Source organism: Camelina sativa, chromosome 11, assembly GCF_030686135.1.
Source record: "Camelina sativa cultivar CO46 ecotype springtype chromosome 11, ASM3068613v1".
Taxonomy (NCBI): Eukaryota; Viridiplantae; Streptophyta; class Magnoliopsida; order Brassicales; family Brassicaceae; genus Camelina; species Camelina sativa.
In genome coordinates, this window is record NC_141890.1 from 14,966,300 (window position 1) to 14,990,334 (window position 24,035).

Here is a 24,035-nt window from a genome sequence, read left to right on the forward strand (position 1 = left end):
TTCGAGCCTTACCGAACTCACTCTCAGACCACCGTCTTCGTGTTATACCGTCTCACTCTTGGACCACAATCCTCAAGATCTCGGTATCAGGGGAACTACTCATCCCCTAAGGAGAACATCATCCCCTCTGCCACTCTCGGAGCCCACAGCCCCTCGAGCTATCGGTATTCTGGGAAACCCACCATCCCTTCACGAGCAACAATCCTTAAAGCCTTTAAACATCTTTCGACAAAAGGTACTTCCCGTGGTACGAGTATAACATTACAATGTTACACCTACCCACACAACATCTAATATCAACCTGGATTACCCACCAAACAGAGAAATATCTGCTCCAACTACATACGTACATCTATCTGCCTCTCTAGGCTCGATACCTCTCGCAAAGAATCTCGCACCGGTCATCTATCACTGCTCCATCTTCCTAACATAAGATGGAAAGTCCTCAACATCCGCAGGACTCGGCTGCACCCCGCCACATGCGGCACAACTGGAGCCTGCACTGGTACCCCTCTCGGTAACCGCTCCGACAGCACGCCAACAGATCCGCCAAGCGATCATCTCGACCCTGGGCTCAACCTGCTGCAACCCCACACCTGGGTTCCCAGCATTCCTGGCACGCTCACCGGCTAACCCCCTCTGGTTCTTCCTGATACGCTTGCGACCATCTGACGTACCTCCTCGTGGAACTTTGGACCACACACTCGCTGGCCTTGGGACCCGCCCTAACATGACCACGACCCCGTCCCCGTCCCCGTCCACGACCAAAACTCAAACACTGTTAGCCACTGCACTTCCAAGAACAGAGGCTAACAAACAATCTTAACATAATACAAAAACACAAAAAAAAAAAAAAAAAAAACAAAACAAAAACAAAAACAAAACTCACCGTGGAATCACACTGTAGGCTCGAAGAAGATGTTCTAGAACTCCATGCCACACATAATTGACTAACTCACATAATCAATCAAGACATGCACTCCCAAACATCTACAGCACAAAGCCTAGTGAACCCAAACCTAGAACCGTAAGGGCTCTGATACCAAACTGAAACGATCCGACCTATTTTTTTAATAATAAATAATAATAATAATAATAATAATAATAAATAAACTACAACTAGTGGTCCCATACTCACTAGCCACCTAACCACAATCACAACAAACAGCGGAATAACCAATACCAATAAATCACCAATAATAAACCAATATCATAACATAACAATATCCAAATACCAAATAACAAGAAACACCAAACCAGTAATCCTAGCAATGTTTCTAATAACCCAACTCTAGCAACCTAGCAATGCCAGACACCATCCAATCGAGTCCTTAGAACATCCTCCTCTCCATTGCCTTGATTCCATGATCACACTTTGCCTTTACCTGCACCACAAACACAAACTGAGATGCATGAGTATTTGATAAACACTCAGTGAGGCAATCCTCCCATCTACTGGGCTATACACACAAGCAACAGTGATTCCAATGTTCCAAACAAACAACAAACAAAACATACAAACCAGGAAAACAAACATCATCTTGATGGAAGGGAGGTATCGACCGACACCAGCCAAGTGTCGACCGACACTACCCCACAGTGTCGATCGATGCCATTTTGCTGGTGTCGACCGACACCAAGTGGTGTCGATCGACACTCCACCTGCAACTGCGATCCGCTGCGAAGTCGAGAGTCGAATCTCGCTCCCAAACTCCACCAACTCGTCCAATACTCAAAACCCAAGCCGGAAACATCCTTAGAAACCTGTAGCAACCAATCCCCAGCAAGAAAACACACAAAACAACAACACACCAGCAAGAACAAGGAAATCAAAGGCTTAGATTAGCCATGGTCATGCACTCACCTCTTTGCAGGAAGATTTGGACCAACAGCAACGAATCCTACACTCCCAGCAACCTTCTAACACGTTCCTGGCCCTGGATCTTCACTCTCACAGCAAGATCTCACCAAAAACACCTTGAAATCTCACAAACTCTCTCAAGAACCTTTAGGAACTATTTTCTCCTTTTCCTCTCACTCTCAAGCGGCGTAAAACAACCAAAAACACGACCCTAGGTCATTTTCCCCCTTTTAAACCTCGGTTCAATGGTTTTCCTTAAACCAAACCGGACCAAAACGATCAAAAACTCGATCTGGTCGAACCCGAAATTAGTGGTGTCGACCGACACCCCCCTTGGTGTCGATCGACACCCTCCCCCAAAACGCACAGTTTTGGTTCGCGGGCGTTACAAAGATAATTGAATTAAAGTTAAATTGTAGAATGTTAGTTAGAAAAATACAGAGACAAAGAGAAAGGGGATTTTTATATTCTAATATTTAGAAGTTGTCAAAAAAAAAAAAAATCTTATTAAAAAACAATTTAGAGTTATATTTAAAAAAATAGAAGAGCTAACATAAAAAGAATGTATCTATCTTAATTATATCTATTAAAGGATTAGCCAAGCTGCAAGTCTTGATAAAAAAAAATGTTAGTGTTTCATAGTATATAATTGAGAAGCGAAGATATCTAAATGTACTTATGCTTCTTTTGAATGAATGTAAAATTTATTCAACCAAAAAGCTCTTTGTTACAAAATATGCATCATTAGATCAAGCTTTCATTTGAAATATGTTTTTAAAAGTTTTAGAAAAGAATTATAGAATGTTTAAATCTCTCAAAACAAAGTTGTTCATGCATGTATCTAATAATTCAATTACAAAATGAGAAAACATCTGTGAAGTATTAAAAAATCAATGTCAAAAATATATTTTTCAAGATTTCCACAATTAAAAAAAACAAAAATAAATTAAAAAAAACGAAATTAGTAGCACAATTGTTTAAAGAAAGGTAAGCCACAAGTCCGCGCATAGCGCGGGTGTTCATCTAGTACTATTAATTTATCTATACTACTAAATAAACGAAGAGAGAGAAAAGAAATGCAAAACCTAAGCAGGAAAATTAAGGGAGGAGGAAAACAAATATTGAGTGATATCTTAAATTATTTTGTCAACTTATAAGTAAGTTTATACAATACCAAAAAGTCCTAATTCTTCTCTACAAGGATCGACACTTCTCTCCTCTTTTTCTGTAGAGGGTTGTCGTTGTTGTTTAGAGAGAGAGACTTGGTCGTTGAGGGTGAAAGAGAGGAAGAAGGAGAGTTAGCTTGGCCTTAGAGTAAAGACAGAAGAAGCAGCATTGTCAGGTTTTGGAGGAAAAAGGTTCCTAAGGTAATGATTTTTGGTAGCGTTATACCCAAGTTTTTAATTGTGATTCTCCTTACAGAAGTGAATTTGGGTTTAAAATCTAGGAGTTTTTAGCAGTTTCGTGGAACACGTTCTCTCATTCACGAATTGAAACCAGTGGGTGTTAGAGGCTGGATTTCGGGTTTGTCTGAGATCTGATCGTAAGAAGATTTTGTGAGAAGCTTCAGGACGTCTAGACTGTGCTTTTCACTGGAAGGATTGTAAAGTTAACTGTTCATTTTTGTTCCGTAGTTTCATCTTTGAGATGCTTGTTCTATGTTTTTCCTGGCAGTTCGGTTTCATGGGTGGTTAGTTGTTTTGTTTGGTTGTAGGAGCGAGTATGACTGTTGCTGGCAAGTGCAGAGCCTCTCCTTTGGGTTATAAGATTTGTTGGTTTAACATTTTTCGGTTTATGTTGTTATCTGGAATTAGTTATGATGGATTGTATTGTTTGGTATGTTTGGGTTGTAATTAAATATTACGGGTATTTAATTATATTATTATTACTATAAAAAAACAGGTCGGATTGGTTTAGTTTTAAACAGAAATTACCATATTATTTTTTTTAAGAAAAATGTATGGGTTATTATTTACAATTTCGATTTATCAATAAAAATTTACATATTTTAAAACCGGCCTAATTACGCGGGTCTCTATCTAGTATGAAATAAGTTATATTGTTTTGTTTATGTTAATTAATTTACAAATTAGTAAAGGATATAGCATCAGGAAAATTTATCCTTCTTAGGTTTGTTTCATAAGATGTTTTACAAAAAACGCATATCTCAATAAATTATATTAATTTATTTTTTTTATTAAAAAAACAAGAACAACATTTAACACTAAGACATCATTTATATATATATCAAAGTAAAAACATAATTACAAATGGTCAAAAGAACATTGGAAAAAAGAATATATCAAACATTTTATATAATATATAGAGAATAGAGAGAGCTGTAAATAATATATAGTGAATATATCTTCCGTATAATTAAAAATCTCAGTATGTATGTACAGATGGGATCTAGATTACGTGAAAAGTTTACCAGATTATATGAAAATCGTCTTCAAGTTTGCTTGGAATACTTTCAAAGAGTGTGCAAGTGCAGGCAGGTCGGACGAGGGATTGTTATATAATGTGCAAGGTGCACTCGAAGAGGTAGTGTACATTAAATTACAACCATCCAAATATCTTAATATCAAAATCATTAAATTAATTGGTGTTGTTTAATATTGTTTTGTATGATCCGCATAAGCAGTTCGAGATATACTTACTCTTTGCACGAAAAAAAAAGCACTATATACTCTAAATAAATTTTTGGAAATTAAATACAACATATATGATCACATGCATGACAGTACTTTAATTTTTTTCCTTATGAAACATGTTATATAAATGTCAATCAAGTAACATGCATGATGCATGTTCTACGAATAACAACATCTTGTAGTAAATTCATATGAGATCATCTCTTGTAAAGACAGATCTACTGAGAATATATAGTTGAACAACAATACATAATTATATACAATAGCACATCAAATCATCAATCATTAATTCCTTTAATAATCTAATTTTATATTCTCTTGATTTGCTGTAGTTTTTCTTTTTATAGTATTTATAGAATTATTTTTTGTTTTTCTGGCTTTTCAAAAATTGATACTCATGTAATCATCCATTTAACTTTGAGGCAAAGCTGAAAATTACATGTCTTGAAAAATTGATTTAATGCAGTATTTCCTTTTCAAACTTTTTTTTTCCTTTTCAAACTTCGTTTACATTTTTAAAGCAATTGTTTGATATGTCAAAAAGAAAAGGATAGATATATCAGATCGGACAAAGATCTAATGTTCATGCATAATACTCCTTCTGTTTCATTTTAAGTGATGTTTTAAAGTTTTTATATATAAATTAAAAATATCTAATTTACATATTTTCTATGAAAATACCATTAGATAAAATGAATTCAACCAATAAGAATAAATCTTGTATAGTGTGATTGGTTAAAATTGGAAACATCACTTTAAATAAAATATTTTTTTTTAGCTAAAACATCATTTAAAATATAGAGATTATTGGCATTTTAGTACATTTTCCAAACTTAATTAGAAATGTAGTACATGTACTATTCATAATTGGAGAAATAGTCAGGGTCCCACTTGTGAGATAGAATGTTTGTGAGATAAAATTGTTAGAGAGAAACAGAAATGAGATGGTGTGTGTGCATGAGAGAGAAAAATAGGGAAAAAAATTCTTTTTTTTAATTTTTTTTTGTTATCACACTCTATCATATCTATTTATTTAAATATTTTGGTAATTCAAATATTTTGTTAATATGACTTTTCAAAAAAAGAAAATTCAGATATAAAAATTCTAAGTTTTTTTCTTTAAAATTTAATATGTATTTTGTTTGATGATTTTATTTGATAATGTTAAATATTTTTACAAATTTTGTATCCGTACACATTATTAAGTGTACGGATGTTTGTACACCTTATTAAATGTACAGATGTCTCTACACATTTCTAAGTATACACATTACATCTATAAACTCAATAATGTCTAGAGACTTATGTACATTTAATAAAGTGTACAAACATCCGTATACTTAATAATGTGTACAGACATTCGTACACTTAATAAAGTGTACGGATACAAAAGATGTATATAATATGTTTAAAATTTATTAAATAAAATGTATATCAAATTATAAAAAAAAAATATAGATTTTTTTTGTATTTGAAATTTTTTCTAAAAGGATTATATTAACAACTATTTAAAAAATATCACAATTTTTCAATCTTACAAATAGGTCCTACATAACTCTCCTATTACACTCATACACAAACATTCTCTCACCTATTTTGCCAATTATAAATAGTGTTTGTACTAAAACACTAATTAAGTTTTCAAAATGTACTATAATGCCAACATACCCTAAAATATAACGGAGGCCAGGGAGTAGTGTTTCTTTTGTAGCAAGTGGATAATAATGCCAAAACAAAAACATGTTAGTCTATGTAGAAGTTAAGTAAACATTAGTTGTACTTTTCAAAAAAGTCGAAAGAACGCCATTATCTTAATTAATAAAGACAAATTTGAAGGGGGTTTGAGATCGATATAGAAAGGCACAGCTAACTCAATAATACAGTCTGGGGGAAAAAAAAATGAAAATATTAACTCTTAAACATAGTTAAGTTACATATTAACCAAGGTGGCTACGGGTAACTTAGCATGCATCTGACTTGGATTAACTTCATAATTAGTGCCTATAATTTTGGTGATGGAAATGGTCGATTCCATATCATTAGTGCTAAACATGAAAGGCATAGTAGCTTTTGGACCAAAACATGGATCTATACTCTCTCTTAGTTTCCCTACCAACTTATTTTCGTTCTATAGCTTTCCCCAAATGTTATTTCCGGGTAAGAACGTAAAGCTTGTTTGCGTGAAGGCCACTGCTACTCCGACTGATGATCAAGTAATTAATCGAAAGTTCAAGAAGTTGCCACCTTCGAGATGGGGTCATCATTTCCTCTCTGCTCAAGTCGATGTCTCGGTGAGTCTATATAACACATACACACACACACACACACTCATATATTATATATATGTGGGTAAAGGAACGATGTAACAAATGATCTTATTGTTAGGAAATGAATGGCCTTGCGCAAGAGATCGAGATCCTAAAGTTGAAAGTAGGGGAGATGCTCATGTTTTCTTCGATAAGCGTTGAGTCGACCAAGGAGAGAATCCTTCTTATATATATGCTTCTGAGCCTTGGTGTAGCGTTCCACTTCAAAGATGAGACTGAGGAGATTCTAGAAGAGAGTTTTGAAAAGATAAATGAGATGATAGCAGATGAAGATGATTTATACACGATTTCCACCATGTTTTGGGTGTTCAGAACATACGGTTACAACATGTCTCCCGGTAAAAAATTCTCTAGCTAGCTATATACTTGTCATGATCAAGATTTTAATTTGCAAGCTTCCTTTTCATTGATTCATATATGTATTATGACAAGATGTGTCTATTGACAAACAGACGTTTTCAAGAGATTCAAAGGGGAGAATGAAAAGTTTAATAAGGAATCTCTAATCGGTGATGTCAAGGGTATGGTGAGCTTGTATGAAGCTTCTCACTTGAGGACGAGGAGAGATGATATCTTGGACGAAGCGTTAAGCTTCACGACAAGGAACTTGGAGTCGTTAGCTATAGCCGGATCAAGTTCTCCCCATATTTTAATGCGTATACGAAATGCTCTTTGCATGCCTCAGCATTACAATGCCGAAATGGTATTCGCGAGGGAATACATTTCTTTTTATGAACAAGAAGAAGATCACAACAAGATGCTACTCAGATTTGCTAAGATCAATTTCAAGTTCTTGCAGCTAAACTGGATTCAAGAACTGAAATCCCTTAGCATGTACTATTCTAGATTTTTTGCGCTTCTAGCTATGTTTTTTGCCATACAAATTGACGACAATAGTCATTATATTGACATGTTTTGCAGATGGTGGAAGCAGCAAGACCTTGCATCTAAACTCCCACCTTACTTCAGGGACAGGTTGATCGAGTGCTATTTATTAGCATTAATTGTACATTACGAGCCACAGTTTTCACGTGGTAGAGTTGCACTAGCTAAGATCAACACAGTGCTTACCCTTGTTGATGACACTTGTGATAGATATGCATATGGTAATGTTTCTGAAGTTGCAGCTCTTGTTCATTGCGTGGAAAGGTAACATGTTCCAACACTTTCTTGTAACAAATGAGTATCCCCTTCTTACATGAGAAAAGTCTCAAAGCCAACCCATGAAAAAATCCTAGTGAAATTATAGAGATCCTAATTAACGAAATCAAATTCACTAACTACTTTACCACTGGACCATTACTACATTTATTTAATTCTCCATATACCATATATCTGATATCTCTATATGTACAATATATATATATATACATATAAGCTTTTCAAGAGCGATGATATGACACATTTATTTACGTGAAGGGGTTATAAAAATTAATATAAATAACTAGCATTTTGTCGGAAACATAAATATATTTGTAGAATATATATCATTAAGAAGTTCGTAACATGTGTTAAGTTTATCAAGCTGATTTTGATAAGTGTCATAAAACTTTTTTTTTATAAAAAGATTTTTTTTTTATCTCTTAACAAAATTGAAAAATTAACTTAAACATTATAATATGCATGTCCATATTATATTTTTCTTCAAAAAAATAGAAAAAGAAAGAGTGAAACTTTTCTTTTTAATAATGATTTTTTAATATATTGATTAATAAATAAGATATATATATATATATATATATATATAGTTGACATGATTTACATGAGTCTAGAGTTATTACATGTTATTATAATGGAATAAAAAGGTTAAATTGTACTGGAGTATGAAATAAGTTATTATGTTTTGTTTATGTTAATTAATTTACAAATTAAGTAAAGGATATAGCATTAAGAAAAATTCTTCTTCTTAGGTTTGTTTCATAAGATGTTGTACAAAAAAACGCAGATCTCAATAAATTATATTAATTACTTTCAAAACAAAACAAATTTAATACTAAGACATCATTTATATATATCAAAGTAAAAACATAATAACAAATGATCAAAAGAACATGGAAAAAAATAATATACCAAACATTTGATATAATATATATAGAGACTAGAAAGAGCTGTAATTATATATAGTGAACTAGATTATGACCCGCGGTATACCGCAGACACATTTTTTCTTTGTTTTTTTTAATTTACTATTTTAATATTAATTTTGGTAATGTACTCTTTTGTTAATTTTAGTGATTTAGTACAAATTTTTTCTTAATTTTTAATGTACAATTTTAATATTAATTTTGCTAATGTATTCTTTTGTTAATTTTAGTGATTTAGTACAAATTTTTTCTTAATTTTTAATGTACTATTTTAATATTAATTTTGCTAATGTACTCTTTTGTTAATTTTAGTGATTTAGTATATAATTCGTGGTATACCGCACAAATGTTTTTTTTAATACAATCTTAATTAAATCAGTTTGATTCGACATATTTTATATTGGTGTTGTTAAAATAATAAAATAATGATTTAACCTGTATTGAAGTATCATATCAATGATATTTTATTTTTTAGTATTATCAATTCAATCATGTATTATTATATAACCTGTCATGTAATATAACTCGTTTGTGTTATTTTGAAAATTTAATATGTTTAAATATTTATAATTTTAAACTTTTTAAGTTTAGATATATCAGTTATAAATTATAAACTTTTTAAAACTCTATAATTTTACTATATACGGTAAATTTACGATATATGTATATTGAACACCCACTTCTTATATTAATTGAGTAATATATGTTCGTTTAAAAAAATTCAAATCACAATATATGCAGGAGAAAATATACATTTTTATCAACTTTATGTATTATATGATGATTCACTACATTAATTTTAAAATCAAAAAAAAAGATGATAGGAGAATAATTTTTCTTAATATGGAATAAATCTTCTAAATATCTATATTAATTATAGAATATTATATATGGATATCTGAAATATTTTAATTATGTTTGGTTATAAGGATAGTAGAGAGAATTAACTAAAATTGTTTGAATATGAATATAAACATTAAATGTAAAAACTTTCCAAAACTGATTTTTGAGTAAAAACTGCTGCAAAAATGAGTAATACTTGGGTTCACCCCTAGGGGTGAACCTCTTCATTCACCCTCTTATAAAATAAGGAAATAAAATCTGTACACATTTATTATAAAATTAGAAACTTAAACCGCTCTTTTATAAACTCAAACCGATATATAATTTTGTTGTAATTGTAAAATATAAACCCTAATCATCTCATTTGTAAACTCAAACCATCTCATTTGTAAACCCAAACCGACATATAATTTCGTTCTAATTGTTAAATCTAAACCTTAACCATCTCATTTGTAAACCCAAACCGACATATAATTTCGTTCTAATTGTAAAATCTAAATCATAACCATCTCATTTGTAAACCCAAACCAACATATAATTTTGTTCTAATTGTAAAATCTAAACCCTAACCACCTCATTTGTAAACCCAAACCGACATATAATTTCGTTTTAATTATAAAATCTAAACCCTAATTCTCATTTATAAACCCAAACCGATATATAACCTCGTTTAATTGCAAAATCTAAACCAAGACAATATTTAACTTTCTTTAAATAAAAGTATACAGAATTTGTTTCCACAATTAGTTTTGCTTTTTAATTTAATTTTGATTTATTTTTTATATAAAATATTAGATAAAGCATTCTGATTGGTTGAGAGGGAAGGGGGTGAATACAAAGGTTCATCCCTAAGGGTGGAGTGAACCTAAGTATTTTTCTGCAAAAAATACTAGTATAGATATATTTTATGTATAATAAAAAATGACAGTATGAATGTACAGATGGGATCCAGATTTCGTGGAAAATTTACCAGATTATATGAAAATCGTCTTCAAATTTGCTTGGAATACTTTCAAAGAGTGTGAAAGCGCAGGCAGGTTGGACGAGGGACTGTCATATAATGTGCATGGTGCAGTCGAAGAGGTAAAGTACATTAAATTACAACCATCCAAATATCTTAATTACAATCATTAAATTAATTGATGTTGTTTAACATTCTTTTGTATGATCCCGCATAAGCAGTTCAAGATATACTTGAGATCCCTCTTTAGCTTTACCAACTGGGAAAAAGGAGACGTGGTGCCTACATTTGATGAGTTCCTGGAGATTGGGGGAGTCGAAGTAACAATGTATATTAGTATAGCAAGCAGTTTTCTGGGGTTGGGGAAAAATTCTAGGGAACAAGGTTATGAATGGCTAAAATCAAAACCAAAATTCGTTGAGGCTCAGGCTAAAAAGGCTCGTCTAATGAATGACATGGCCGGCTTTGAGGTAACAAAAATTACATGATCTCTTGTTTGTTTAGTGATCAAAATAGTAATGCTAATGCACATATGGTACCTAACAGAGTGACATGAGCAGAGGGTATGATGTTAATGCCATCATGTACTATATGAAGCAACACAAAGTCACGGAGGAGGAAACATTCACAAAGCTTCAGGAAATGGTTAGGGACTTGGATAAAACAGTGAACGATGAGATATTGAAGACAACAAAGAGTGTGCCACGACCAGCCCTTAAGCGGGCTATTATATTTGGAAAAATACTAGACTTTACTTATAGGTCAGGTGAAGAATACACTCATCCCGAAGGAAGATACAAGGATCATATCACATCTTTGTTTGTCAAGCTTATTAGCCTTTGAAATAATAATACTTAGTATTTATTGATATATATCTGCCTTTTTCATTAACAAAATTTGTGGGAGACATGTTCGCCACAAATTTGTGAAATTCACATCATTTCCCCGCTACATATATATTTGTAACGGAAATCAAAAACTATATTTATAATGAATTTATAATTGACTCATTTGTGGTAATCCGCTTTGGCACTTTGGAACACTACTATACATCATTTTGCAGACTAAAACGATTTTTAATAAATGAACGAAGAGTTGAAAGTGGAGATGATTACTTTAGGGGCACATTGTCTTCGAACCACTCTATCCAACTTGGTTCTTAAAGGTAACAGCACCATCCAAACTTTCTTGTCTCGTGATTATTTAATCCTCACAAATCAGTATCCCCATGAAAAAAAAATCTTAGTGAAATAGAATAAAACTTCTAAATGAAATTAAATACATTATAATGTCTAGATCTAATTATAAACTCCTACACTATTAATCAATATATATACATATTAAATTAAATACACACTAGCTTTTGAACATGTAAAGATCTTATATAAAAAGTTTTGAGCTGTGACACATGATTATTTATACATGAGAGACTCGTGTGGATTACAAAATGTAAAAGAAATATCCATAGAAAAAATATAGTTGATATTTAGTATTTCTCTTACGCATAATTTTTTTATTTGAATGTACTGACAATATGACAATATGATCGAGATTACGTGGAAATTTTACCAGATAATATGAAAACCATTTTCAAGTTTGCTTGGAATGCTTTCAAAGAATGTGAAAGCCAGGGGAGATCCGAAAAGGATTGTGATATAATGTACAAGGAGCGCTTGAAAAGGTAGTAGTGTAAAGACCAAAGTTAACAGTGCCATACAAAATACTGAAATTATTATTTATAGATGTTGTTTAACATTCTTTTATATGAACTAAGCAGTTGAAGATATACCTAAGAGCCACTTTTTCCTTTACCAAGTGAGAATACGGAGACGTGGTGCCTACATTTTATGAGTACTTGGAGATTGGGGGAGTTGAAATTACGATGCATATATATGCCTACTGCCTAGCAGTCAGTTTTCTTGGATTAGGAAAAATTGATAGGGAACAAGGTTATGAATGGTTAAATAAAGTCTATCCAGACAAAAATTTGTTGACGATCAGGGTAGAAAGGGTCGTCTAATGAATGACTTGTCCCGCTATGAGGTAACTAATCGACAGTTTTCTTGGTTTTGTTAGTAATCAAAACCAATATTGTGTTAACAAATGAGTTGTAATGCATCACATGATGATATGAGTAGAGGGTTTGTTTCTAATGCCATCACGTACAATATGAAGCGATACAAAGTTACGGAGGAGGAAGTGTTCACGAGGCTTCATAAAATGGCTAGGGACTTGGATAAACCCTGTGAACGAGGAGATTTTGAAGACACCTAAGAATGTGTCGCGTGAAGTCTTTTACGGGGCCATTGATCTTGGAAAAATGATAGAGTTCACTTATAGGACTGGCGAAGAATACACTCATCCCGAAGGAAGGTTCAAGGAGTATATCACATCTTTGTTTGCCAATCTTATTCGTTTTTGAAACCATAATTAGTATGTTTGGTCTTCGTTTCAGTTGCAGCATCTATCTTTTCTTTGTGTATTAATGGAATAAATGGGTCGTACTCTCTTGCCTTCTCACTCACACTTGAACAAGGTTACGAAAAAAATAAACATATGAAGAAGATACGTTATCTTGGAACCTAAAGATATCAGAATTCAATAAGGGAAGGGAAATAAGCAAAACTTATCAGCCGCCAAAACTAGGTAATGACATTTTTTACGTTACCTTTTGAGAATATCAAATAAGAAATAACATCGCAATACGTTATTTTGGAAGCTAAAGATCATATCAAAATTCATTTTGCCAGCTAGATGAATAGTTTATGCACACGTACTAAAAAAGAGTTGAGAATTTCAGGTATGGACATAATTTGCATATAAGATATTAAAGCTATATGATGAGTCTGTGAGAGGATCAAGTTTGAAAACAGCACCAGACCACTCAATCTTCCCCCAAATCTCGCGTCTATTGCGTTTGCCTTTCACAAGGGAAATGGAAATCTCGGTGGAATAAAGCTCGAGACTGTGAGGATGCGGTTTCGAGAAAATGACAATCTTCCCAGCAGGGCTGGTGCAGAGTTTGGTGATATAAGAACCCCATTGTCGGAGTTGTTGCAAACCCTTCACTTCCTTCCAATGCAAGTCATAGGGAAAACACCAAAGTATTCTCCCGCGGGTGGCACGGCAGAATAAGAATGTCCAATGACACACCATCGTTTCAGTAAATGTATCCTGGCATGGAATCTGTTTTACCCTTTGCCACAAACATACATTTACTTGGTGAAAAGGAGAAGTTTTGACCATCCTCATCCACTACGTAAACCTCCTCCTCCTCTTTACTAATCATCAAGACGCTTTGTTGGATAGTGAGGGGCATCTTGGGCGTAAACACAAACAAAAAATCCCAAGTTTGGGTGGAGATGTCGTACACCTCTGCCCAGTTTGAGGAATCAGCTACATCATCCCCGAGCCCTCCAAACACATATATCTTGCAGCCGCCTGAGTCTGTCAACATCAGGCTTGCAGATGGGGAAGCACGTGCCATCTTCATGGGCGGCAGGAGGTACCATTTGTGCTTGAAACAATTGAAATACGAGACTTCCGAAGTGGGCTTGCCGTCTACGAGTCCACCGATGATATAAATCCCATAAGACATCGGCACGAAAGCGGAGGCTGATGTCGGAGCCTGATCATACAAGTCCATATGGATGGGTTTCAGGCAACGTTGCATGGGGTGGAAGATAAACCAGCCTGGGCTTGGTTCTGGAAAGATGTGCAAGCATACGTAGAGATATTGCTCGACGCAACCCATCTGCCATCTCAAGTCCTTGACATCAGAGGAAACCACCAGTGACCGGTGACTCTTGGAGGCGATAGCTAAAGCCGCGAGGTCCAATCTCGACAACTGAGCCAAGCAGTTTACAACCATCTGGCAACGACCATAACCCACAAACCTCCTTCTTCTTCTTCGTTTTATTCTTCGTCTTTTTATTGTGACATGGCGTCAATTCCCGGATCACACTAATTCTTCCTTTCATTGACTGTTCAACGGAAGGATTAATTCCCATTCTCAATCGTGAGAGGATCCAGACAGAAACTAATCTCAACCGAAGCCAGAGACTAAAAAAAACCTTGATAGTAACAGAATACTAGGTTTTTTCTGTTTTCTTTCTTCTTATTTTTTTTTCTTCTGTCAACAGTGACATTATCTATGTACTTATACATATCCCATTTATATACAATTCCCTTAAATAAAAAGGAAATAATCTTATATCAAGAGAAATATATACTTTCAAAAGAGGAATATATAAAAAGTTAATGTTATTGAGCAATTAAAAGGAAATCAGTTACCTAAAGATTAATTAGGAAAAAAATCAAAGAGATTACTTTTGTTTTGTTTTTTCTTTTTTTTTTCTTCAAAAAACCCAAAGAGATTAATAAAGCTGGATAATAAAGCTTGGCAAAGATCATCAGAAACCGAAAAATAATTAATTGGATATATGAATGTGAATTGGTCTCTTTTTTAATTTTTGATTATATCATAAAGCAATTAAGCATGATTGCAACGCAAACGTATTGTAAGTATGCTATGGATATATGAGTCGAGTGGATCAAATTAATAAGAAAGAAAATAATACTTATCTTGGTGATAATGAGCGATCATCGGTTGGCGTACATCTCTCCTAGCATTCATCGTATTTTCCAACAACATATATTATCTCCCCTTGATATATGACAATTAATCCAACAAATCGATTAATTAAAACATTATTCCATAAACACAATAAACTAATAAAGCACATAGAAATCAAAGTTCATACATCGGTTGTATTACCAAAGCGGTTGTATAAACATGGTGGTTTTAGACCAAACAATAAAGTAAACTAAACCAAACAATAAAGTAACGTGAATTACATATTTATTTATTTTTAACAGAGAAAAAAAGAAAAAACAAATTCAATTACTTTTTTTTTTATCCTACATAGTTTGAGATATTTACTTTGTATTGCCACTACTTGCGTTTTGAATCGAGAGAATTGGGAGGGAGGGAGTCAATTAGGTAAATTCAAAATAATCGGAGCACCGTGCAGGGCAATGGAATCTGATCTTCTGTTTGCAGCAGGCATATCCTCACTAGTGTTTGTCCCACCATGAAACCCACATTGAGGTGTGTCCATTCACAAACACATCTTCTTTGTACCTACTTTTGCTATGCTCCTACAACAACGGAAAGAGTATATTATTAGTGAATTGTTTTTAATTATATGTGATTAAGTATTTCACCCATTTGGCCTTGTTTTGTATTAATTTGTGAGATAAAATGATTTTGTAGAATAAATCATATGTTTTTAGTCGTTTTTAATTATTTCTCAAATTAAATTTTGTATATTAATGAGTTTTAAAAGAAAAAGAAGTCTAGATATAATATAAATTTGAAGTGAATTATACTACAATTCTATTGATTTATCACAACTACTAAAAAAATGAAGGAAGAGAAAATAATATATGAGCCAAATATACGCAAAACCTAAGCAGAAGATCACCATTCTTCCTTTCTAACTATAATGATAAGATCCAAAATTAAGTGAGAAGGAAAACAAATGTTGAGTGATATCTTAAATTATTTTGTCAACTTATAGGTGACTTTTATACAATATTTAAAGAAAATGCATGATATAAACAATGAGTTATTAAGTAAAACAGCAATCAATTTTCATTATTTCAATGCAGTTTTGCATGGTTTACGATGTTACAAATTCAATTGTTCAGTTGTATGATACTTCCTCCGATTCAAATTAGTTGTCTTTTTTAAGGTTTTTCATACAAATTAAGAAAATAATTAAATTTTCTATTTTACCCTTCATTAATATGTTTTCTAATTTTTTGAATTGGTCAAGACATTAAAATAGTTGATAAAATTAAAATATCTATAAAACATATACACCGAAAATTCAAAATGACAATTATTATAAAACAAAATCTTCACTCTAGAACGACAACTAAAACAAAACGGAAAGAGTATATTACTAATGAATTGCTTTTAATTATATGTGATTAAATAGTTCACCCATTTGACCTTGTTTTGTGCTAGTTTGCGAGATAAACTAGTTTTGTAGAATAAATCATATGTTTTTAGTCGTTTTTAATTATTTCTCAAATTAAATTTTGTTTATTAACGAGTTCTCCTAGATTTTTGAGCTAATAAACTTGACTTACTCTTCCTGACCAATGGTAAAAAATTCTTATAACGACTGTTTATATAACTAACATGTAATGGACCAGTGAGAATTTTATATACAAGTGATCATAATTTCGGTTAACTTATTAAATAATCGGGGATCTGAGAAATAATAGTATATAAAGCGCAATTGGAAATCATTGAATTAAAAGCAACAATAAATTGAGGTTTCATTAATACAATGGATGGATACTTCGCCTACGAAAACTTTTACGCCAAGAAATAAACCAATAATATGACTGGATCCGACCCGATTGAGTATTTGATTCGACAGACCCAGAAGAACTATGTGTCTGATGTCGTTTTGTTGAATTTGGTTTGGGAGTTTCCGGTTCTTGAATTGTGCCTAAAAGCTTGTCTTCCTTTCTTGGGTGCTTCTGACTCAACCAACTCCTTGAGCTTCTCTAGAGCTGAAACGAGAAATGACTTCATCATTTGCCAAAATACAAATGATATGAATGGCCTCATATGTTTCATATGCACTAACAGAGTACTTTCATGTCTATTTTGTAGAGTGTTTCCTAGAAATATGTACACAAGGCTAAGAAATTACCGGGTGTGTAAGTGGCACGGATGGAATCTAATGAAGTGGGCGAGATCGGATAGATAGGACATGAATCACTCCCAACTTTCTTCAGGAGCTTTGAGAAACGCCTTACCTGAAATTTTAAAAAATATCCAAATGAACAAGTGGAGCTAGAGTGAAGAGCTTAAGCATGGTAAAAGTAACAGAGATAGATAAGAGGGTTCCAAGCAATTGTCCTATACAATTACCCTAAGTGATTAGTGAATAATTCAGTGAGATGAGTACAAGATTCTGATATTGTATTTTCTTCCCCTGTTTGAGACACACCTTATCATCTAGTATCTATTATCTGAGGTACCTCTAGCTTGTGTTTCCACATAAGTGATAAAGAAAGAATGTTTGTGTGTATGTGCAGAATATAGTTCCAGTTTACCTCATGATTACTCAGCAATGTGAAGCACCGCCCAGCCTGGCCTGCTCTAGCTGTCCGCCCAGCACGATGGATGAAGGTCTTTGCAAAAGGAGGCATATCATAGTTTATGACATTTGTTACCCCTTTAACATCCATTCCACGTGTTAGAGCATCCGACGCAACAAGAACTTGGATATCGCCTTTTCTAAAGGCCTTTAATTCTTTGCTGCAGGCAAAAATTTTCAAGAAATGAGCAGATTTCTTTATTTATGAGTGCCACAGGGTGCTATTAAGTGATGCAAGATTCAAATATTACCTTCGAACTGATTGGTTCAGACCACCTGAATACTCTTTTGCTTTTATGTTTGCGTCACCGAAAAAGTTGAGTAACTTGCATAGACGACGAGTTGTCTCTACGGAGGATGTGAAGATGATACACTTTTCACCTTCCCATGATTTTAGGAGAGCAACTAAATATACAGGCTTCATCCCGGTTTCGCAAATCTGTTAAAAACATGTGACGTAAAATCAGGAGATAAATTTTTGCAGACAAATGTTGTGTCAAAGCACAAACTTGAAGAAAAAATGACACATTAAACACATATACATACCAGTCTAAGGCATTCCAACTTCTCGGGTAGTCTGTATCGGCTTCCTCCAGTTGTCATGAATAACGGATGATGCAGGTCAAGCTGAATAAGCTTGCTTGGATTCTGCGTCAATGTAGCTGATAATACCATCTTCACCAACCTTGGATATGGTTTACCCTTGAAACCTCTTTCCACACTTCTGTGGATTTGAAGTAAGCATCACATTAGTTACTTTTAATCAGCTTTGACTGCAGGCTGCAGCCTTTAACCAGCTGAGGTTATTATTAACTTATTATGTGACTAATGTAGTATAAAAAAGGTAAAATGCTTGAGAGATGGAACTCACTGTCTACGAACAGTCTGCAGAGCACCAAAAGCAGAAGGAACAAACGCTGTAGGAAATAGGCCATCGTCAGATGCCTGAGTCAGTTGCAGAACAGTTGGTAGCCATGATTGATAAGCCTCCCTTAGCAATCTGTCGGTTTCATCAACAACCTGAAAAAAATCGCTTCATCAAAACAAACTGGAAACTAAGACCGAGGTGAACTAAGAAGCGAAATCTGGAATTTCTTCATACAAGGTAACGCAAATGCTCAAGAGTAAAGCCCTTGGTGTTGTTGATATGATCCATCAGCCTTCCTGGTGTTGCTACCAATATGTCCACAGCACTCTCAAGGTTTTGGGAAAGATCGTCAGGATCAAAGCATATCCCCGCATCGAGTTTAGGTGTCTTGATGAGCTGTGAGATTTCACCAGCTATAGAAGATTGACCCACAGCTGAACCAACAGTTAATCCCACAGCTGGAGCTATAGCATCAAACACATCCTTAACCTAAACTTAGAAATGAAAAAACGGAAGACTTCAGTAAACCATAGACGTTGTTGTTGCATTTCACACACAAAAAAAAAGAAGAACAAAGCCAGAAGTGAGAACCTACCTGCAAAGCTAAATCACGAGTGGGCAAAACGACTAAAGCACGGAGGCATCTCACAGGACGAGAAGCAAGGATCTGCACAATTGGTAAAGCATAAGAGAGAGTCTTGCCACTTCCTGTTGGAGAGTTAACACAGATGTCTCTTTCGAAACCACCTGGCCCTATTGTCTCATGCCAAACTGAAACTTGCACTGGAAAAAGTGAAGAGATACCCATCTCCTCCAATGCTTTCTTCAACCTTATCACATATAAAAGATTCAACATCATCATAAGGAAAAGAGAAGATAGTTTCAGAAGCTTAAAAAAAATCATAGAACTAAGAAAATTTCAGCTGGAATCAAAAGCCATAACAGAGATACTTCAATCAAATCTTATATATATATAGTCGATGTTACCTGGGATTAAGGCAAGGGAGGGTTTCGAGAGCACAGGTTTCGACATTGCTGACGTCAATCGGAGCTCTCATCCATGGAACAACAGAATCAATCTCTCTGTCCGCCGCATCCTCTTTATCTCTTCCCATACTCAGCTTAATCGTTTTCTGTGGGGGTGATTTCCGAGGACGAGAAGGAAGAAGCCGTGACGGTGGGTGGTGAGACAAAAGCTTCTCTCCGGCAACCAAAACCCCTCTTTCGATTTCGATGATTAAAACCAAAAAGGGTTTTACAGATTTTACGGTTTTACCTATTAACCCATGAACCGATCGGTCGAACCGGCAGGTCCGGTTTATGATCTAGCACCGAAAAAACATGGGTGAACCATATAAGTAACCAACAACCGCAAAGTCCACACTTTGACAAAACCAAATACAAATTATCAAAAAAAAAATCTCAAAAACAAGAAAATACAATTTAATCTGTTAAAAATATATAAAAAAAAGGTAGACTAGTTGGACCATTGATTTAACTACATAGAAGAAATTGATATCGTGAAAACTTTATATATTTCCCTAAGAATTTCTGACTCATTTATACAACATACCCACAGTCTTGAGGGAGTACGTAGAGTATACGTACTGTAATTATTAAGAAGGTTATAACTACCGAATGTGGAATTTGTCGAGTTTTTAGCTTTTTTACATACAATTGTCGAGTTTAAAGAGACTTCTAAACGAGCTGAACCACATTTATTTTTTTTTCATTGAATTATATGTATAATAACAAGATGCATGCTTGATGCTTCTGTTGACGAAAAGAGGTTTCCAAGAGATTCGAAAGAGAGAATGAAAAGTTTAAGGAATCTCTAGTCGGAGATGTCAAGGGTATGGTGAGTTTGTATGAAGCTTCTCACTTGAAAACGACGAGAAAGGATATACTGGACGAAGCGTTAAGCTTCACGACAAGAAACTTGGAGTCATTAGCTATAGCCGAAGCAAGTTCGCTCCATATCTCAATGCGTATACGAAACGCTCTTCGCATGCCTCAGCATTACAATGCCAAAATGGTATTCACGAGGGAATACCTTCCTTTCTACGAACAATAAAAACATCACAACAAGATGCTACTCAGATTTGCGAAGATAAACTTCAAGTTCATGCAGCTACATTGGATTCAAGAACTGAAATCTCTGAGCAAGTACTACTCTACATATTTCACGTACGCTTCTAGCTATATTTTTTTCTTGCGAGCTGAAAAAAGTCATTAATATGTTTTGCAGATGGTGGAAGCAGCAAGATCTTGCATCTAAACTTCCACCTTACTTCAGGGATAGATTGATCGAGTGTTATTTATTCGCATTAATGGTATATTTATAGCCACAGTTTTCACGAGGGACAGTTGCACAAGCTAAGCTTTACCCTTGTGATAGATATGGTAATGTTTCCGAAGATGTAGCTCTTGTACAATGGGTCGAAAGGTAAAAACACCATCAAAACTTTCTTGTCTCGTTATTAATTAATCCTCAAAAATCAGTATCCCCATAAAAAAATCCTAGTGAAATAGAATAAAACTCCTGAATGAAATCAAATACTACAGTACTACACTATGTAGTCTCTGATTCTAGATCTCTATCTCCTTTTACGTACGAATATACATATTAAAAATGTAACGATCTTATATATATAAAGGTTTGAGCTATGACACAAGATTATTTATACATGAGGAGTTGACTCGTGTGGACTACAAAAATGTAATAGAGATGTCCCTAGAAAAAACTATAGTAAATAGTATTTCATATATATGAATGTACATATGGGATCCAGATTACGTGGAAAAATTACCATATTATATGAAAACCGTCTTTAAGTTAGCTTGGAATACTTTCAAAGAGTGTGTGTGGGCAGATTCGAAGAACGATTGTCATATAATGTACAATTAGGAGCACTTGAAGAGGTATTAGTGTAAAGATCAAAGTTAAATGTACCATACAAATATCAAAATTGTAATTTATTAACGTTGTTTAACATTCTTTTATATGCTTTTATACTAAGCAGTTTAAAATATACCTAAGAGCCAACTTTTCCTTTACCAAGGGGGAATAAGGAGACGTGGTGCCTACATTTGACCAGTACATGGAGATTGGGGGAGTTGAAAAATTGATAGGGGACAATGTTATGAATGGTTAAAACTTAAAATCAAAACCAAAATTTGTTGACGACCAGGGTAAAAAGGGTCATCTGATGAATGACTTGCCCGGCTTTGAGGTAACTGATGGACAGTTGTCCTGGTTTTGTTAGTGATCAAGACCAATATTGTGTTAACAAATGAGTTGTAAGGTATCACAGGATGATATAAGTAGAGGCTATGTTTCTAATGCCAAGTACTATATGACGCAATACAAAGTTACTCACTAGGCTTCAGAAAATGGTTAGGGACTATGATAAAACCGTGAACGAGGAGATTTTGAAGACACCTAATTAAGAGTGTGTCGCGTGAAGTCCTTAAGCGGGCTATTAATCTGGGAAAAATGATAGAGTTCACTTATAGGACTGGCGAAGAATACACTCATCCCAAAGGATGGTTCAAGGAGCAGATCACATCTTTGTTTTAGGTTGTGCAACAACTGAATCGAATTTTTTGGTGACAGCAAGCGTATCCCCACTGGTGGTTATGCCACTAGGACCCCACACAGAAGTGTGGTTATTGACAAATACATCCTTAATCTATGATTGCTGCTTCGCCATCTCCAGACTTGTGTGAGACTTTATGAGTCTTTCCTTTGCAGTCTTTTGGTTGTTGTAGAGGTTCTCAACAGTTTTTGCTGACGCTGGTGTCCCCCACCTACTGAAATTTATCTTCAGATATATTGGTTGCCTTCATTTGTGAAACCACAAAATGTTAGTGTATTAGGTCAGATAATCAAACATAGAAACAAATTTATCATCAACAATACCATATCGTTTCCTGTTTTGCGGCTTCTACAAACTTCCTGTCACGCTTTCTTTTCCCATCTCAGTTCCTTTTCTTCCGTTTTTTTTGCAATTATCTTCTTCCTTTTGAATATGCTCAAAATCCTCGGTAGAGGCATTCTGTACCATGTTTTTCTCCTTTTGTCTCAGAGTTGAGTTTTTCCTTTTGAAAGATTGGGATTGTAGTAGAAAATGGAAGCTGAGTAGTGGAGCGTTTTGTCTCAAGTTGGTTCTTGAGTTTGTTGATTCTGTAGGACTTTAAGGATGGAAAGAGTTGTCATGACTAAAATCAACCAATCATCTTGAATTTTTTATGTTGCTTGACTGATCATCTTCGTCTCCCCTTGCTTGATTTTCGTAGTAACTGCTACTTCGACCCTTTTTGCCTTCCCTTACTTTAATTTTTTGTAGTAACTGCTTATTTATAATATATCTCATATCCTACTATTTTTTTTGTAGTGAACGAAGATGAAGGTCAACTACAGAGAAATGAGAACTTGAAGATCAAACATTTTCAGAGAGTACTCTTTTGAAGAAATCACCAACGAGACTTGGTTTTAGAATATATATTAGAATGTTGAAGATAACAGAGGACTGAACTTCCTAAAGGAAAAAATTGTCTTATATTGATGTTAAGACAATCTTAACATCATCTAGAAATTGTCTAATTGGAACTGATTAGTATGCTAATTTTTCCAAATAGCTGATGGGTACAACTTGTGGCTTTTTAGGCTTCTCAAGGGTCTATATCCACACATGAACAAATTTATATTGGTTCTAACTGGTTATTTTTTGTAGCTTACCTATATTATGTTAATGCATTAGTAATAATAGTTGTTTCTTGTGCTCAAAATAGATTACAAGTTAGTATTCATCATGGAAATTGCATACTATGTTTTGCTTATTGTTTTCTTTAATTATTCCTATATTTCTTGCTTTGGTACGGTGTAGCAGGTTTGAAAATAACAAATCTTTATATGGCAGGAGTCGTGAATATATAGAGAAATATGTTTAATTAGTTTTTTTAATTATCGCTTGTAAGTGACTATATTCATTCTCATTCGATAACAAACAAAAAAAAAATCAAAATTCTATTAATTTTACACTGTTGTGTTGTTTTCCTTCTCTGTAAACTTTTTTTCTATGACCCTATCTTCTCAACTATACATAGGATTGCAAGTTCATTGTCACTATGGTGAACCTTAAGGATTTTGTCTTTGAGTGATGTTGTTTCTAAATTTTTCTTTTATGTATCTAAGGCCGATATGTGTATTGTTAAATGTAATCTTACTATAGAATAAGAAGAAACTGGTCA

General features: G+C 34.0%; 2 protein-coding genes, 1 long non-coding RNA gene and 3 pseudogenes across 3 annotated transcripts; 3 read left to right on the forward strand and 3 right to left on the reverse strand.

Annotated features, from left to right (window-relative positions):
• The first annotated feature begins 6,364 nt into the window (after positions 1 to 6,364).
• Positions 6,365 to 11,740, forward strand: LOC147934013 (terpenoid synthase 1-like). Its single transcript, XM_087472055.1, has 7 exons — positions 6,365 to 6,806; positions 6,901 to 7,180; positions 7,295 to 7,676; positions 7,764 to 7,991; positions 10,711 to 10,852; positions 10,952 to 11,200; positions 11,277 to 11,740. The coding sequence occupies exons 1-7, from the start codon at positions 6,531 to 6,533 to the stop codon at positions 11,571 to 11,573; spliced, it is 1,854 nt and encodes a 617-aa protein (XP_087328181.1). The 5' UTR covers positions 6,365 to 6,530; the 3' UTR covers positions 11,574 to 11,740.
• On the reverse strand, positions 10,653 to 11,406 carry LOC109127536 (uncharacterized). Its single transcript, XR_002034104.2, has 2 exons — positions 11,270 to 11,406; positions 10,653 to 11,029 (listed from the first exon to the last, which is right to left on the reverse strand). It is a non-coding gene; the product is annotated as an uncharacterized LOC109127536 (long non-coding RNA).
• Positions 11,741 to 11,813: 73 nt separating the features above from the next.
• Positions 11,814 to 13,152, forward strand: LOC147934014 (terpenoid synthase 1-like; annotated as a pseudogene).
• A 374-nt stretch (positions 13,153 to 13,526) lies between these two features.
• Positions 13,527 to 14,808, reverse strand: LOC104733614 (putative F-box/kelch-repeat protein At3g46050; annotated as a pseudogene).
• Positions 14,809 to 17,031: 2,223 nt separating this feature from the next.
• LOC104723557 (DEAD-box ATP-dependent RNA helicase 1) lies at positions 17,032 to 20,021 on the reverse strand. The gene is made up of 10 exons (XM_087476652.1): positions 19,770 to 20,021; positions 19,378 to 19,612; positions 19,017 to 19,271; positions 18,786 to 18,934; positions 18,461 to 18,638; positions 18,166 to 18,353; positions 17,871 to 18,075; positions 17,465 to 17,570; positions 17,152 to 17,321; positions 17,032 to 17,109 (listed from the first exon to the last, which is right to left on the reverse strand). Exons 1-9 carry the CDS (start codon positions 19,895 to 19,897, stop codon positions 17,197 to 17,199), a joined length of 1,569 nt encoding a protein of 522 aa, XP_087332778.1. The 5' UTR covers positions 19,898 to 20,021; the 3' UTR covers positions 17,032 to 17,109; positions 17,152 to 17,196.
• Positions 20,022 to 20,123: 102 nt separating this feature from the next.
• Positions 20,124 to 22,362, forward strand: LOC109127285 (terpenoid synthase 1-like; annotated as a pseudogene).
• Positions 22,363 to 24,035: the final 1,673 nt, after the last annotated feature.

Bases quoted from the DNA above. Each gene is read 5' to 3' on its own strand.
- LOC147934013 (XM_087472055.1), top strand. From the start codon at position 6,531: ATGGAAATGGTCGATTCCATATCATTAGTGCTAAACATGAAAGGCATA. The intron at 7,992-10,710 runs GTAACATGTTCC...ATGAATGTACAG, and splicing joins CTTGTTCATTGCGTGGAAAG to ATGGGATCCAGATTTCGTGG. The intron at 10,853-10,951 runs GTAAAGTACATT...CCGCATAAGCAG, and splicing joins TGCATGGTGCAGTCGAAGAG to TTCAAGATATACTTGAGATC.
- LOC104723557 (XM_087476652.1), bottom strand. From the start codon at position 19,897: ATGGGAAGAGATAAAGAGGATGCGGCGGACAGAGAGATTGATTCTGTT. The intron at 19,613-19,769 runs GTAACATCGACT...ATATGTGATAAG, and splicing joins CTCCCTTGCCTTAATCCCAG to GTTGAAGAAAGCATTGGAGG. The intron at 18,354-18,460 runs GTATGTATATGT...TGTTTTTAACAG, and splicing joins AGTTGGAATGCCTTAGACTG to ATTTGCGAAACCGGGATGAA.